This window comes from Pteronotus mesoamericanus, unplaced genomic scaffold, assembly GCF_021234165.1.
Source record: "Pteronotus mesoamericanus isolate MK-2021 breed Mesoamerican mustached bat unplaced genomic scaffold, CSHL_Meso_final contig_72, whole genome shotgun sequence".
Classification (NCBI taxonomy): domain Eukaryota; kingdom Metazoa; phylum Chordata; class Mammalia; order Chiroptera; family Mormoopidae; genus Pteronotus; species Pteronotus mesoamericanus.
Genome location: NW_026555242.1, coordinates 2,238,882 through 2,256,200, shown reverse-complemented (window position 1 = coordinate 2,256,200; position 17,319 = coordinate 2,238,882). Strand labels below are relative to the sequence as shown.

Genomic DNA, 17,319 nt, shown 5'->3' with positions numbered 1-17,319 from the left:
TGGGCTGCAGACAGCGGGCTGACCCATTCAGCTCCCATGTCAGAGTTTGGGCAGCTGTGGAAGCTGGTCCCATCTTCCCTGCTCAGCACGTCTGATCTATGCACGTTTCAGTTCTATGACATAAATCAATAAAGTGCACTAAATAAATTAAGTGAGCAGCAGAACTGTAAATAGATTTCAGAGGGAGAACAGAGAGAGGTTGAGGGAACCAACAAGAGACTATTATAGGAACTGAAGTGAGAAATGACTCAGGCAAGACTCAGGATGGTGGCCACAGAGCCCCCACATTGTTACACAGCACTGAAATATCAAACAAATGAAACCTACAGGCTTTGGAGATTGTTCCACAAAAATTGCCAGCTGGTGGCTGCCAGAAATCCCAGCTTGCTGGGAAACAGGGGAAGGGAGCAGGGATGACTTAAAACCCAGCTCAGCTCAGACAGGTGGCTTCCAAAGTCAGGATCCAAGCTTTTGAACCCAATGGGCTACCCAGTGTCTGTAATGTGGCCCCTGTTCCTCATTCATTCATTCATTCATTCATTCATTCAACAAACCTTTACTAAGTCCTTGCTATGTGCCAACCCCCGTCTGGGACACGGGAGCCACAGGAGGACAAGCTCCAGTGCTGTCCTCAGGGAGGGTCCAGTCTGCTGGAGGTGACGACCTCTATGCAGTGTGATAGGCACTAACAGGACCAGTCACAGTGGGGACCTCCAGGGTTCAGGGTGGCGTTTCAGAACAGGCCATGTCTAAGTTGGGTTTTAAAAGATAAATAGAAGCTTGCAAGGCAAATAGGAGGTAAAGGCAGTTCAGGCAGAGGACAGAGCACATGCAAAGCCACAGAGGCATGAGAGAGGATAGAGAGCTTGGGGGAAATGTATGCGATTGGGAGGCAGGGTTGATGCACCAGGTCATGTCATGGATTAGAGAAGGAGGAGTGGAAACGGCAGACAAGCCCAAGGTCTCTGAGGACTGTGACCGCCATGCTAAAGTGTCCTGTGTAAGTTTGGGAGACCCAAAAGGATTTAAGCAGGAGTCTGATGTAGATGGATTTGTATTTTAGACAGATAATTAGGACTTCAGTGTGAGAAAGTTTTGTTTTACTTTTTATTGATGTAGCCCATACATAGAGAAAAGTGCATGTATGGCAAGTGTGTAGCCCAATGAACCCGCATAAACTGAGCGCAGCCATGTAACCGGCATCCAGATTAAGGAACCGCTCGCTGCCACCTGCCAGAGCCTCCCGCACGCGCCCCCGCAGTCTCATCCGTTCTTCAAGGATGACCATTGTCCTGACTGCTAGCAGTAGAGATTCGTTTTGCCTTGTTTCCAGTTTTATACTGGAAGTGGAATCATGTAGTATGTACTCTTTTGAATCTGGCTTCTTTGGCTCAACATCCATGCTTCTGGGAGCGGTTGTACACGGCTCATTCTCACTGCTGTGAGGCCTCCACCGTGTGTGGACGGACAGTGAGGAATTGCCATGAGGAGGTTCCAGGGCAGCCTTGACAGCAAATCTGAATCATGCGAAGCTCAGTGTGTTCATTCGTTCATTCATCCATTTATTCATTCTTCATTCACTCACAGCGAGAGCCCATCTACCTGTGAGTAAGCTCCCACCTGTGTCTCAGGAACAGGGAACTTCACACCTTGACAAATGACTTGGTACAGATCTTTACTGGGGATTCTGGTTAATGTAACAATGGGAGGAAACCCCGACATCTTCATGGACTCTGAGCAGGGATCTGAGGTGCAGCCTCGTCCAGCAAAGGGGGCATCCCTATCCATGGCTGGGGCCCTTCCACCAGGTCAGACCTGTTTGCTTGGCCGCCTCCGCCGGCTGCAGGGCAGACCCCTCACCTCACTCATCCATGCTCCCCAGGGCCCAGCCCAGAGCTTGCCACATAGTTGGTGTTCAGGAGTGTGAACATGGCGGCACACGGAGGGTGCTCTGCTGGGCTCTGGAGAGGGAGCGAGGGTTTGTTACCTTACCCAAGCATTTAATAGGTCATTTCTGGGTGACGATTACCAGGGGAGACCTTGGCAAGCAGTCCAGGCAGAGGAAGGAGTATATGCCATTAGTATATACACCCCAAAAGCTCTCTGGGCCAGTTCCAGCACAAGCAGCTGCCAACCATCCTTGAATCCTGTGATCAGGCCCGGTGTGGTAGCATATGCTCTATGCCTCAGTTTCCTCAACTGTAAAATGGGAATTAAATGAGTCAATGTGTGTAGAGTACTCAGAATGTTACCTGGTACATGGTAAGCATTGCATGAAGCCAGTGAGTGTGTCATGATCAGCATTATGTTTTGCAGACCAGGAGGGAAGTCACAGAGCAAGCAGGCACAGTGTGGAGAATTTAGTAGATGAATGTTCTTCTACCGGCCATCAGCCGCCAACTCCCTGTATGGCCTTGAACAAGTCATTCATCTCTGCAGCTCAGGTTCCTCGTCTGTGAAACAGACAGCGTGGTGAGGGCGCAGTGAGGATCTCACTTCCTCAGGTGCCTCTGGGAGGGCCGGGCCAGGCTGGGAAGTCTGGGGTGAAGCCACTGGGGCCGCCATGAGCAAAGCACCTGACCCCCAGGAAAGCTGAACTGCTTGAGAGGCAGCGAGTACATGAAAATCATTCTCCGACTTGGTAGTAAGACCAGCCACTCAGCCTCCTTGTAAACATTTTATAGACACAGCCAAAAGGTCCTCGGCATGGTCGCCAAGCCCTGAAAGTAAAATCACGAGGCCAGGAAAACGTGAAGATACAAACTCTCTGGGGCACTTGGTCCTCATAAAAGAGGCAAGAATGAAGGTCTGGTGTTTCCAGAAGGAGGCAAGGCAACCCACCTGTCACCGTACAAGGGCACACACACGTGTACACACATCCACCCATACTCACACTTGAACACACACATCTGTCCACGTGCTCACATGGGCAAACACACACACACTCACATTTGTACATGTGTCCATGCCTCCATGATCACATATGCTCACCCATCAACAAGAACATGTGCACGTGCATGAGACACATGCACAACATTCTCACAGGAGCACCTGCTCATAAATGTACACACTCACCCTTGTGTATGTGTGTGCACACACAGACCCTGCTTCCTGGAAGCTAGACTTGGAGCAGAGTTGGCCCTGGAACTCCAAGGCTTTGGGGACTGTGGGATGAGCATCCTGGAGGGCTGCCTCCAGGTATCGGCTATTAAGACCCAGTACAACAGAGGGGTACAGAGTGTAGGCTCTGCGCCTTGTGAGATGTGAGACCAAGGTTGCTGAATGTCTCTGAGCCTCAGTTTCCTCCACTGTCCAGTGACGTGAGAATGCCAGCCCCTCCCTCACAGGCTGTGGGGGAGGTTTCTCAGTTAAAACACGTAAAGTGCCTGGCACATAGTAACTGTTCAATAAATACCAGCCATTTTTCAGCAGGAAAATTAGTAGTGCTTCCCAGAGGCCTCAGTTTGGAAGCCAGGGCCCGAGAGGCTCAGCCTAAGACTTCAGGGATGGCTTCAGGGATGGCTTCAGGGAAGACTAAGCAGCTAAAGGAGACAGAGCCATGGGGAAGCCAAGGAAACAGAGGAGGCCGTCCCTGCTGCCCCAAGCTTGCTTACTCAGACAGGGGCCGGAGGGCCCTGCGAGTTCCCTGTCCTGCGTCCCTCAGTCTCACGGACTGCCACTGAGCTGGAGCTCTCCAAGGAGACAGCATCTGTGAGACAGAAACATCGCCAGCCTCCATGGCACACTGAGAGGGGTCAGAGACGCAGCCCTCCAGGTCCCTGAACCCCCTGACACGGCACAGAAACCACAAGCTCGGCCCTACTGTCAGGGGGTGTGGGTGGCCACATGGCCTGGGCTTCAGAAATGCCCCTAGGCCTAGCACTCTAGGGCCCCCCATGTTGAGACACTTATTGTGACTGGACTTCTGCCTCAGTTTCCCCACCCTAACTCCCAGGACCAGAGCCCTCGTCTCACCTCCAGGCTGTTTGAGGACACCCGCGTGCTTGTTCTTTCCTGGCAGATGTTCTCCTTGGTGGCAGAAGGGAGGTGGCCACGCCCTACAGTCCCGTGGCAGCGAATCATCCAGGATCCATTCTCCTGGTCTTCCATAGTAATAAAACTCCTGAGTTTTAGCTGAGTATAGAGTTGCCCAATATAAAGGCCTCCTTTCCCAGCCTGCCTTGCAGCTAAGCTCTGGCCAAAGCGACATGAACAGGTGTTGTGGGGCAACTTCTGAGAACCTTAGAGTGGGCTCGCGGGCTTTGCCTTTCTCCTTTGCCCTTTGTCCACCCTGCTGCCTAGAATGCAGATGTGACAGCTGGGGCTCTCTCCACCAGCTTAGGCCATGAAGATAAGGTCCATAGGGATGACAGAGAGGGGCAGCAGGGGCCCGGACCCTGAGGACTTCATGGAGCCGAGCCTCCCTGGATTGCCAACTTTCAAACTTTGGAGTGGTGAGTAAATTTCTCCACTGAAGCCAGTGATTGCAGATCACTATTACTTGCAGCTAACCCTGGTCGCAACTGCTGTACCCCCTCCGCCCTCAAGCTGCCCTTAATCATCCTCCTGCTGCCTCGTGTGGCTCTGAGCATCACTGTGGGCTCAGAATCCCTGCTGTTGGGCCCTGCACCCCAGTGAGACTTCTCTGCATAGCAATGTCCACTTAGGCTGGACCTCCCCCGGCCCCCGGTGAGATGACAGAGAAGGGACATCGGGCTTCCCCACCTGCCGAGGTCTTGCGTGACCCCAGCTCCCTCACACATCCTACCTCCTGCCAAGTGTTCCCTGGGAGTAACAGAAGTGTAATAGCTCTCGGCACCGCCCTGCTGGGCAGGGAGAGCACGATGATCTTCCTCTCCCACTTCACCGACTGCTTGAGAAACTCTGGAGCTTTGCGACAGGGTTCCGGCCGCCTGGACAGATGCCGAGGCCAGGTTTGCTGCAGGAGAAGCCCTCCGGGGGCCGCCACCCGGGCGGGGGAGTGCCTCTGGAGAGAGATGGCTTGCACACCTGAGCGGCGCCACACTTACCTTTCTCCGATGCTGGGGCCAGGTCAATGAAGCTGCGACATTTTTCACCTTGAAAAGAAAAGAAGGGTTTTCAGAATGTGAGAGGAAGTGAACGCTGTAGGCTTTGCCTCTCCCCCTCCCTTGAGCGCTGTGGCTGAGGGGGGCCCAAGTGTCTCTAACCCAAGTGGCATCTTTCTCTAACCCTCATTCCTGGAAAGATAATGTCCCTGTGGAATGCAGTTGAACAGCCCCCTATAATGCCACTTCCTCTCCCACCTCCCAACCCAGTCCCATCCTGTCACTCCCATCCCCTCAAGGCTCGGGACCCCCTCCATGGCCTCTCCACCATCCATGCCCACCAGGACAAGGGTCGCAGCCCCTCACTGGGCTCCCGGGGCCTCCCCTCTGGCCTCTGTCCAATCTGTTCTCCACACTGAAGCCAGGGGGATGTTTTTCAAAACACACAGCTCTCTGATAACACGCGCTCATGTACACAGACACACATATATGTGCACTCTTGCTCAAAACCCTCTGATCTTTTCCCAAAAGGTAAAGCCCAAATTGTCCACATGGACCCAGGCTTGGCCTCCAATGGCCCCTCCACCCACACCCCCTGCCTCCTTCCTCTCAGCTCCCGTGTCCTTGAGTTCCTGCCACCATGAGGGCTTCACACCGGCTGTCCCCCTGCCAGAACACACTGCCCCCTACGATAGGCTCCCATGGCACCTTGGCGGTCCACGCGGCACCCAGCCACCTTATGATTCTTCCTGCGCGTGACTCCTGAATGGATGGCGCACACGCTGGGAGCCCCACGGGGCAGGCTCCGCATCCTCCGTGCACCCCCGGCTCAGTAAATGGCAACTCCATCTCCCAGGGGCACAGGCCGAAGCCTGGATCGCTCGCGCTCTCTCTCACCTCCACTTCTGAACTGTAGCTCCAGCTTCACATTGTATCTAGAATCTGAGCGCTTCTCCTCACCCCCACCCGTCCAGCCTCCAGCCTCTCCCACCTGGGCTGTTGCAGGAGCGTCTGCACCGGTCCCCCCGTTTCTGCCCTCATCCACGCAAATGGCCAGAGGGATCCTGTTATAACCTAAGATGAGGTCGTTCCTCTGTTCAGAACCCTCCTATGATTCCCAGTTCACTCAGAGTCAGAACCTAAGCCTCCACTGTGGCCTACAAAGCCCTGTGTGCCCTGACCCCTCATCACTCCCTGGCCTCCTCCCCTAACACCCTCTCCCCGGCTCTCTCCACTCCGGCCCCCTTGGCCTCCTCGCTGATCCTCAAATGTGCCAGGCACATCCCTGCCTTGGGGCCTTCGCACATGCTGCTCCTTCTGCCTAGAGCATTCGTCCCCTAGATAGCTAAAGGATTTATCTTTGCTCCTCCCTTTACCACTGGCCGCAAACGCCACCTTCTCAGGAGGCCTTCCCTGTCTAAGCTATTTAACATTCCAAGCATCCCTGCCCCGACACTCCCCATCTCTCTTCCCGCTGCACCCTCTCGCCTAGACTAGTGCCTGCTACATAGTGAGTGCTCAGGAAATATTTGTTGGGGTATGTGAATGAATGAATAAATAATGAATAAATGAGCAAAGGGGAAATGAATGAATGAGTGCCTTTATCCAAACATTACGCCTATAGGAAACTTCAAGTCTTCAGCCTGTCCTCTGAGGCCTCCTTGATGCCCAGCACTGTGCTGGCTGCCGAGGATGCAGCGATGAGCAAGGCACGGCCAGGCTCCAGGCCTGTCTTGTGAAAGTTGCACACACTGGACACCCCACCACCCACTCCCAAACCCATTCTGTTCGACCCACACAGGATCCTAAAAACAGGGAAACTGTCCCCTACAAACCCAGACTTCTGGTTTGCTTTTAAACAATCAGAAGAGCAGGCCATGCTGGGCCCACAATCCCACAGCACAGCAGTCAGAGGGGACGGGGCAGATGCCACCCCTCTAGCTGGGGCACGTGCTCTCTGGTCTGCCACGGCTCCGACCACTGCCCTCTGCTCTAGCCCGAGCCTCCCTTACTCCTCTGCGACACTCGACTGGACGGCCTTTCGAGTGAGCTTGCAACCCCTGGTTTAAGGATTTTACTGCTGGTCCTGGCAAGGAGATAGATTTGGGGTCAAAATGGAACCAATGTGAGTTGGGGGATGAACAAAATCTGGAGGCTTCTAGCATTGTCAACTCCTGTGTCTGCTTGAAGCTTCCTAAGTTCTTCTCTAAGAAGGTCTCTTGAAGCCCTTTGGGCTCCTGGACTTCCTTCCAGCCCCATAGAAATGCAAAGGCAAATATGGGGCGTCGGGGGAGATGCTGAGAGGGAAGGCGAGGCCAGGTCATGAAGGGCCTTCAGTGCTAGGCCAAGCAGCAGCCTCCGCTCTCACTTACAAGATCCCTTCCCCAGTTGCGAAGCCACAGGTGGGTAGGTGCCGCTCCTGTGGTCTCGTCGTGCTCGCTTCCCCTCTAGGCTCCACTTTGACATGCAGGACCCTGGCCTCCCTTTACAGAGGAAGGAAATAAGGCTCAGGGCCGTGGAGGGACCAGCCCGAGCCACACAGCAGGTTAAGTGGTACCAAGATTAGAGCCTGCGGGAAGAAGTGTTTGCTGACAGCCAAAAACTGGAAGGGAGGATTTTAAAAATGAAAATAGATGATGAGCTAGAATGGATGGATTTTGAATGGATTATTTTAAATTTCTTTAATGTTCATATTGTTTTCTCAAAACCGGAGAGGGAAAATTTTAATGGCCAAATTCAGAGCAGCACCCAGGGCTAAACGGAGACTTTAGTGGGCCCTAGGCACTTTTGCCTTTTGGATCCCTTCCTATATAAAAAAATAAAATAAATTAAAAATTATATTTTATAATTTAATTAGCTAAAGATGAATATATTAACATTGCATGTTAAAATTTTTATTCACCTTAAAGTTTACTTTTTTCTTCTGATTTTAAAAGAAATTAGTCCTGGCTAGTGTGACTCCGTGGGTTGAGCGCCTGCCTGCAAACCAAAAGGTCGAAGGTTCAATCCCCAGTCAGGGCACGTGCCTGGGTTGCAGGCCGGGTCCCCAGTTGGGGGCATGAGAGCGGCGACCTATTGATGTTTCTCTCACACATCGATGTTTTTCTCCCTCTTTTTTTCCCTCCCTTCCCCTCTCTCTGAAAATAAATAAATAAAATCTTTATTAAAGTTTTAAAAATAAAAAGAAAGGAAATTAAAACGTTTCCATGGGCCCATGACGGCATCGCGGCCTTGGGCTCCGTGCCCGGCCCAGAGGGAGAGGTCGCCTGCAGCACGCGGTCTCCTGGCTTCCACATCGGCATCTCCCCACCGCCGCTGGGCTCCTTGGCACGAGTTGGGACTTCTGTGCTAGGTATTTTGCTCTTTTTCTTTAACGGTTATATTGAGCTATAATTCATGTTATATGTCATTCACCCTTTTAAAATACACAATTCAAAAGTTTCTTAGTGTATTTTTAGTATATTCCCACAGTTGTGTGACTATCACCACAACCGATTTGAGAACATTTTCATCACTGCCTCCCCAAAAAGCCCATGCCTATTCGTCCCCATTTCCCCCCATGGCTTCCTGTACTGACTGGACAACCACTAACCAACTGTCCTTCTCTATAGATCTGCCTGTTCTGGCTTCTCTCACTCGGCATGATGGTTACAAGTTTTATCCATGTTGTAGCATGTGTCAGTACTTCACCTCTTTTTGTTGCAGAATAATATTCCATTATATAAATGCATGATATTTTATTTATCCATTCATCAGTTGATGGACTTTTGGGTTTGTTTCCACTTTTTGATTATTTATGGACATTCATGTACAAGTTTTTGTGTGGACAAGTTTTCATTTCTCTTGGGTAAATACCTATGAGTGAAAATGCTGGGCAGTGTGGTAACTCTATGTTTAATGTTTTGGTAACTGCTAGACTGTTTTCTAAAGAAGGTACACCATTTTACGTTCCCACCAGCAAAGTATGAGGGTTCTAATTTTCACCATCTTTGTCAACACTTGTTATTGTCTCTCTTTTTTGTATTATAAGCATCCTTGCTGATGGGGAGTGGAATCTCATTGTGGTTTTGATTTGCATTTCCTTAATGGCTAATAATATTAAGTATCTTTTCATGTGTTTATTGGCCATTTTTGGAGAAATTCAGGTCCTTTGCCCATTTTTAGTTGTACTATTTGTCATTTTATTATTTAGTTGTAAGTGTTCTTTTACATTTTGCATACAAATACTTTATCATATATCTTATTTGCATATATTTTCTCCTACTCTGTAATAGTCTTTCCACTTTTTAAAGATTTTCTTTATTTATTTTTAGAGAGAGAAGAGAAGGAGAAAGAGACAGAAAGAAACATCAATGTTCAAGAGAGAAACATCAATTGGTTGGGACTGGGAATTGACTGGGAATTGAACCAGGGACCTCTAGCTTCACGGGACAACGCCCCGTCAGCTGAGCCGCACCGGTCAGGGGCCAGGGCTCTTTTCACTTTCTTGATGATATTCTTTGAGGTGCCAGCATTTTAAATTTTAATGAATTTAAATTTTTTGAATTTTTATCTAATTTTTCTTTTGTTGCTTATGCTTTTCTATCATATCTAAAAAGGCTTTGCCTAACCCAAGATCAAAGATTTAGTCTTATCCTTTTCTAGTTTTATAATTTCAACACTTACCTTTAGGTCTATTATCCATTTAGAGTTCATTTACATGTATAGTGTATAAAAGAGGTTCAACTTTATTTTTCTGCATGTTGACATCTAATTGTTCCATTTGTTGAAAGATTATTCTCTCCACTTTGAACCATCTTGGCATCTTTGTCAAAAATTAATTGACTGGAAACGTGAGGGGTTTTTTTTTTGTACCCTCAATTCTTAATTCTATTCCATTGATGTATATATCTATCCTTATGTAGGTACCACACTGTTTTGTTTACTATAGTTTTATAATAAGTTTTGAAATTGGGAAATGTGAGTCCTCCAACTTTGCTTTTCACTTTTAAAATTGTTTTGGCTCTTCTGGGTCTCTTGCATTCCCATATAAATTTTAGAATCAATTTGTCAATTTCTGCAAAAAGCCAGATGTAATTTTGATAGGAATTACATTGCATTTGTAGGTCAGTTTTGGGAGTATTGCCATTTTAACAATATTAAGTCTTCCAATCATGAACATGGAATGTGTTTTCATTTATTTAGATGTTTTTCATTTCTTTCAGTAACATTTTGCAGTTTGTAGAATACAAGTTTTGCATTTCTTTTGTTAGATTTTTTTAGAAGTATTTTATTCTTTTTGATGCAATTATAAATGGAATTATTTTCTTGATTTAATTTTCTAATTGTTTATTGCTAGTGTATATAAATATAATTAATTTTTGCATATTGACCTTGTACCCTACAATCCTCCTGAATTCACTTACTAGTTATAATAGTTTTTTAGTGGATTCTTAGGATTTACCTTATATAAGATCATGTCATATACAAATAGAGACAGTTTTACTTCTTCCTTTCCAATATCAATGTCTTTTCTTTTCTTGTCTAATTGTTCTGGCTAAATCCTAGAGTACAATGTTGAATTGAAGTGTCAAGAGCAGATGTCCCTATGTTGTTTCTGATCTTAGGGGAAAAGCATTCATTCTTGTACCATTAAATATGATGTCAACTGTAGCTTTTCATAGATACTCTTTATCAGGTTAAGTAAGTTCCCTTCTATTCCTAGTTCCTTGAGTGGTTTTGTTGTAACAATGTGTTTGCTTTCTCCTTAACCCCATAACCTGCAATATAGCTCTGAGAATCCCCACTTTAGAAGCAAGCAAACTGAGGCTCTCAGCGTTCAGCGATTTGCCCAAGACTACATAGCCAGCAAGTGATGAAGCAGAACTCAACCCAGGTCCATAGACTCCAAGCTCCATGCCCTACGGTTTTTCCAGCTGGCTCTTCCCGTTTGCTATAATGGAATTTCCTGCTAAAGCCAGCCATTCCCACTATGCAGGGCTGCTGGGTCCTGAAAGGGATCCCCTAGGAAGACAGCTCCATACAGACAGGAAAATCCACCATCAAATCAAATGGCTCTCACACTTCTGTTTCAGCTACACGGACAAGAGCGAACTGGAGATGCTTGAGCAGAGATGGTCAAAGTTGGCCTACGCAGCCCACGCAGGGCAATGTTGAGGTTTAAGGATGACATATGGAAGACCAGTATTTCAACGGTCAAAATCTAATAACTAAAATCCAAACATAGAAGGGATTTCTGTCTTCAAACCATTACTCTACATAATAAAGCTACCGATTTGTGAAAAAGATATCAAACTGTACCATACTGGTTTATTGCTTTCAGAAGTGGCCCTTAAAACATCAATATCTTTGTCAATTATTATGAAATTTATATGTTTAAGTAAGGGGTTTTATTTGTGTATAAAACTGAAAACAAGTGTACTTATCTCTTCAGAGGCTTGTCAATTAGATCATGGAGCTGAGCATGTTATTTTCTCTGTGGAACGTGGAGGCTGGGAACACCCTAGAGGTCGGGTCATCCAAGTTAAGTGGTTCTCAGCCCTGAGAAGCCCAGGCCCCACGCACACAGACCCCGGCTTGGTGGCTGGGTCAGTGTCAGGCCAAAGCCGATGGGGTTTCAAAAGCTCCCCAGGTGACTCCAACATGAAGCTGGGGTGAGAGTCACATCCCAGTCTGACTTGTAAAAAACTCTATTTTCCCCATTTGCAAAACAAGAGTAAGTCATTTGAATGACAGTGTTTGCTACTGCACGGGACACTCCTTCAAGCAACCGTGTGGTTGGTGGGGCACGATGGCAGAGTGACCAAGGGCCTGAGCTTTGGAATCAGGTTCAAATCCTGCTCTGCCACTTCCTGCCACACGAGTCCCCAGTCTTTCACAGCCCCCCAGGATGTCAATGCCTTCCAGGAAAAAGGCCTGGGAAAGGCTGGACATCGCAGTTAGAGATCACGGGCTCGGCAAAGACCCTTTATCTCAGCGAGGGTCCCACAGTCCGCATGGGGCCGGGGAACTCTCAGGAGAAGGAGAAGACCAGGGGCTGCAGGGAACCTCGGCTGTGTGGTGACTTTCTTACCGCCCTGGAGAGTAGACGCTCAAGCCCATCAGACCAGAGAAAAAAAGTAACAGGACACCCCTTGCTTGTAAAGGAAACATTTGTATGGGGTTCCTCACCTTGCACCTTGTCCTGGGGCTGGTGGCCAACAGATGGGACCTGGAACCCAGCCCCAATGCAGAGTGACAAACTCCAGAACTCCGAGTGGCCAGAAAGGACTGAAACAAGCCTCTGGGGCAGGGTAGCCTAGAGAGGGTGTGCCCTGCCTGAAAGATGTGGATTGATATCCGGCCATCCATCCGCACCAGCCAGGGTCCTGGCAGGAAAGAGGCTGCCTGGAGGGCCCACTGTAGACTGCTGAGTGAAGGGACTATTCATAGAAGTGCGGGCGGGGCAGGGGCCAGCAACAGGGGCCTGCACCTCCCCATCCTGGAGGACAAGTGGGAGAAAGGGGTCTGTGAGGGAGCGGGAGCCACAAAGGAGGAGCTTCGCCCCACTGAAGCAAGAGCCGGAACCAGAAATTCTGGGAGGGGGCCCCAGAAGCTGCATTTCTAACAGGTTCCCAGGGCTGCTGGTGCTGCTGTTCTGGGGACCACAATTTCAGAGGAACGCAGTTCCTATCAAAATCTCAACAGGGAGAGAAGAAAGCAGGGAAGGGAGAAATACTCGTCTCTCTCCTCCGGTCCTCCAATTTCCTGCCAGTGCCTCCAACTGGCCACAACCGAGGAGAAAGCAGAGGGCTCCAGAGTTCGGGCCATTCTGTCTGTGCGTGGCACAGAGGGGCAGAGGGAATGGGGACAACCAGAACACCATCCCACCCCAGGTGGCCCTTATCCTTTTGCACCCATTCCTCTCATCCCCCCACCCTGCTTTCTTGTCTCTTTCATAGAGTTTTGTATTAATGCAATTGTACCCAACCAACATTTGTGGAGCACCTGCTAAACGCCAGGCACTGTCTTAGGTCCCAAGGCACAGAAGTGAACCAACAGACGAGTCCCCACCCCCATGGAGCTTCCACCCTAATATCCAAGTGTGTGCATCCGTTGCTCAGAACCCCAGCTCCACAGGAGGGCGTTCCCCGGCTCTTCCAAATAGCCCCCAGATAGCATCCCTGCAACCTGGAGGCCACATGTTTTTGCCAACAAACAGAAGCTCAAGGACCTTACATATTCCCTGCTGTGTCCTCAAAGCCAGGGACAGTAGCGGGCGCTCTGAACACGGTTGTGGAATGAAAAAAAAAAAAAAAAAAGAAGAGCATTTCATAAATGGCCTTTGTCAAGAATTGAGTGCTCTGCAGATTCCTAAAGGTATGGCCCCCACACCAGTAGGCAAAGCTGAGAGTGAAAGGTTTGCACGGGAGTGGCTCAGGGCCCATCGAAGGGAAGAGGCGAACAGAACGTGGGTGTCTTCCACCTCCAGGGAAGAGGAGGTGGCGCCAAGGGCAGGCGCTGGGCAAGCATCCTCAGCCTCACAGCCGACTCGATGCAGAGGCCTTGGAGACCTGGCAATCACCCAGGTATGACATCTGAATGGCCCCTTTCATCCCCAGCCCTCATTTTCTGTCGCTTCATGCCAGCTGGTACAGACTGACATCTCTACTTTTTCCCACCTCTCAACCTCCACATCTTCTCTCCTTGCGTTTCTCCATGTCTGAGCCGTCCCAGCCTTCGGGACTCCGCCAAATGCCCACCCCACTTCCCTACAATGAAGCCTGCTTTTTTAACCCACCAATGGCCCAAAGAAATGTCTCCTTGCTATGAATTTTCAGTGTGTTTTTTTTTGCAATGTATCTATATGTAATATAATATCTAATATATTATATTGCCACATTTCACCTTGGGGACAGCTCAGCCTCTGGCTTGGCCCCCTCGGGGCTATAAATGGAAGACTTCCCCACCGTCAGGTGGAAGCAAGAGCTCATCACACTGCCTAAGATCCAGGGCCCGATGACCCTCAGAGAGCCCAGGGCAAGCACCACGCTGAGAACTTGGCACATGTCACATTGTGTGAGGCCAGTATCCATCCCCATTGAACAGATGAGGAAACTGAGGCTCGCATCTGCATACCCAGGGTTACATAACCCAGAAGCAGCAGAGTCAGGACCGGCCCCAGGCCTGTGTTTTTCCAAAGCTCTTTCCATCATTCAAGGGACTGACTTGTCCATAATTGGGGCAGAGACCCAGGACATTCCGCAGCCAGGCCGGCTTGTTTGGACTCAGGCAAATACAGTGTCTCTGAAATATCTTCTTAACACGTTATTATGGGAAATTTCCATTTTTTTGCAAAAGCAGAGAGACTAGTATGATGAGCCCCATGTCCCCACTTCCAGCCTCCAACTGCCACCCCATGGCCAGTCTTGTCTCATCTATACTCCCACCCCCACCACCATGGGGTTATTTTGAAACAAACCCCAGAAGTTGTATTGAAATGTCTTTCTGAAGGGTTTGTTCCCTGCCCAGAAATGACAAATGCAAGGTCATTTATTCCTAGATCCTGTCACATCACCTGTGGGGCTGTGGTTGGCTTTATGCAGCGTGCGAATAAAACAGGCAATGCAAGAGGCCCCGACCTGCCCTCGCTGCTGGCCCCTCGGACCCGCTTGCTGTCTGCGGGAGCTCGGCTCTGTCAAGGTAGGGATGGGATGGCTCAGAAATTGCTCTCAATGCAACAGCTTGAGTTTGTCAGCAGGCACACGGATATCGCCACCAAGAGGAGCACCTGGCAGAGGCCCTCGCAGAGACAAGGCTTCCAGGAATCCAGCCCAGATACAACCGTCCGGGTCACAGCCGCCTCCGCTCTGGCTCACTGCTCACGCCTGATGCCAGGAATCTCATCCGAGCTGCTCCCTCCAGTCGGGCTTCTTGAGACAGGAGCCTGAGTGTGGAGGCAGCAAGAGGAGGCGGCAGGGTCATGGAGGCCAAGCAGCGTGTGCTCCCAGAGGAAAGCCTGGGCTGTGGCTGCCCACGGACCTGAGTTCAGGCACCCTCTCCGCCATTGCCAGCTGTGCGACTGTGTGTAAACACAATGGTTTTGTTTGGCTGGTTTTATTTTTGGGGGTTTTTTCCATATAAGATGATCATTCTAGCCTCATGGGGCTGCTTGAGGGCTAAATGAGGTGATGAGTATGAAACAAGATGTCTTCAGTCAGGATTTAAATCAGGCAGCATCTGCAAGGGATCAGCTTGATGTGCTGACACCCACACCCACTGCCATTCATCACAGCTCTCAGAGTCCCTCCTCGAAACAGGGTGCTCGTAAGGTCAATGGAGGCACCTGGGCTCCAAAGCCACCAGACCTGAGTTCAAATCCCTCCTCTGCCTCTTCCTAGTTACATGACTTCACAGAGTGGTGTCCTTTTGCAGAGCCTTTTTGTCACCTGCCAAATGGCAGTCATTGAGTACCTGGCCTTCCAGAATTGCAAAAAGGATGAATCAGAAGAAAGTACATGAGAACACCTGCCGCATACTTGGCTCCAGAAATAAGAGCTATTTTTGACCCCTTCCCTGGATCTTGGGTTAGAGATGCCTTGCACTCCTCCCAGAAAAAGCCTGGTCATCTTCCCAAGCCAGAAGCAGGAGGCTAAACTTGTGCAACTTCAGCCTGAGCAGGTGGAGGGAACCTGGCAGGACAGGGAGGTGGCCAGAAGCAGATGCCCGAGGCTGGCAGAGGGGTGTGGAGCGCTGAGAGTCGGCCAAGCTGACCTTGACGTAAACGGGCAGGAGCCCAGGTCTGGTTGGCAGCAGGAAGACCGGCAGCAAGAGGGAGGGGCACCGGGGCACCCGGCATCCTTGGCTGGGTCCCCAGACTCCAGGGTCTGAGGATCGTGACTCAATTTCATCCCCTACTGGATGGTGTTGTTGAGGTTTCTGTGGGGTTCAGGGGGAGGAGAGGGCATGGGGAGACCCACTGTGAGGAAGTGGGGAACAGAGGGCGGCAGAGAGAGGTAGTAGCACTGGTCTCACAAAGCTGGCCAACGAGTAATACTTGCTAACATGCTACATTCACGTGTACCTTGTGCCAGGCCCAAAGTGCTTTACAAACTACCACCCTATTTTACAGATGAAGCAACTGAGGCGAGGGAAAACAGTAACTTGTCTAAGGTCACACGGCTGGTGGTGGAGACAAGGTTCATCTTGAGACAGCCCAGTACAGAGCCTTTGCATTTGGCCACTACTTTGTACCACCTCTTAGCAGAGTAAGCAGGTTCTAGGAAAATCCATGCTCACTAAAGCAAGTGCTCTCCAAGGAAGACTCCACATGTGGCAGGAGAAATCATCCCTCAGAAAGTGGCTGCATTTCGAGATGCCCAAACAGGACCCAACATGGCTGGTTCTGAGTTTGACTCTGGTTCTGAGACTCAGATTCCACAGAGTCCAACTTCTTCCTAGGCGTGCAGCTAGTTTTACCTGCAGTTGGCGCTTTAAACTTTCCGGGGGTTGGAGGGGTGGGGGGGTGGGGGGGTGGGCAGAGGAGATCTGGTCCTGGCCCCCAACAAATGAGGCCAATGAGAAACAATTTTAACTATTTGGCAAGGGCAAAAGTTCACCCACTTTCACTGGCTGGATTCAAGGAATTCAGCACCAGGAGTAGGGAGCAAAGAAAAATGCCGGCAGATCTTGCGTGAAGCTTCTCCTCTCACTGTTCAGGCTGGTGGCAGAGACTTGGCAAGTGCCTCCTTGGAATTCTCCGGAGGCCTCTGCCAGTTCAAATGACAGGGCAGCAGATGGCTCACACTTATCTGCTGATGATATTTTGATTTATTTATCTCTTACAGATGGTACCATGCCTTGATTTCTGTCAGGAGTCCAAAATGTGGGTTAACTTTCTGGGGATAATCATTTGTCCAAGTGGATGAAATAGCAGAGACTAAAATCCTGCCTGGCGGCATGGTGGTCACTGGAGCCTCCAGATGTGCCTTGCTTGGGCATGTGGGGCACTGTGGGTAAACTGAAGGGAAGAATTTGTTCTGCAGAATTTTACAGCTGGAAGAATCTAAATGCCTGTTTAAAATTAACACCATGGTGGTTAAATGTAAGAGCTCTGACCTCACAAAGTCTTGGGTTCAAGTCCTAGCTTTGCCACTTATAAGCTGTCTGACCACTTGCAGACAAGACTCTCTAGGTCTTAGTTTCCTTGTCTGTAAAGTGGGTATAATTGTCACCTGCATCACGTAAGATGTGACAGAAAGCACCAGCTTTCCACCAGAAAATGTACTACTCCTGCAGTGTGGAGTTACGGCTA

At 49.6% G+C, this 17,319-nt stretch overlaps 1 protein-coding gene across 1 annotated transcript in view; it reads right to left on the bottom strand.

The window, feature by feature from the left end:
* The window catches only part of GSG1L (GSG1 like), a 200,312-nt gene that overhangs the window by 128,741 nt on the left and 54,252 nt on the right, over nt 1-17,319 (bottom strand). The window contains exon 2 of the mRNA XM_054582822.1: nt 5,031-5,078. Within this exon, the coding sequence (XP_054438797.1) occupies nt 5,031-5,078 (48 nt within the window). The remainder of the gene's footprint in view (nt 1-5,030; nt 5,079-17,319) is intronic.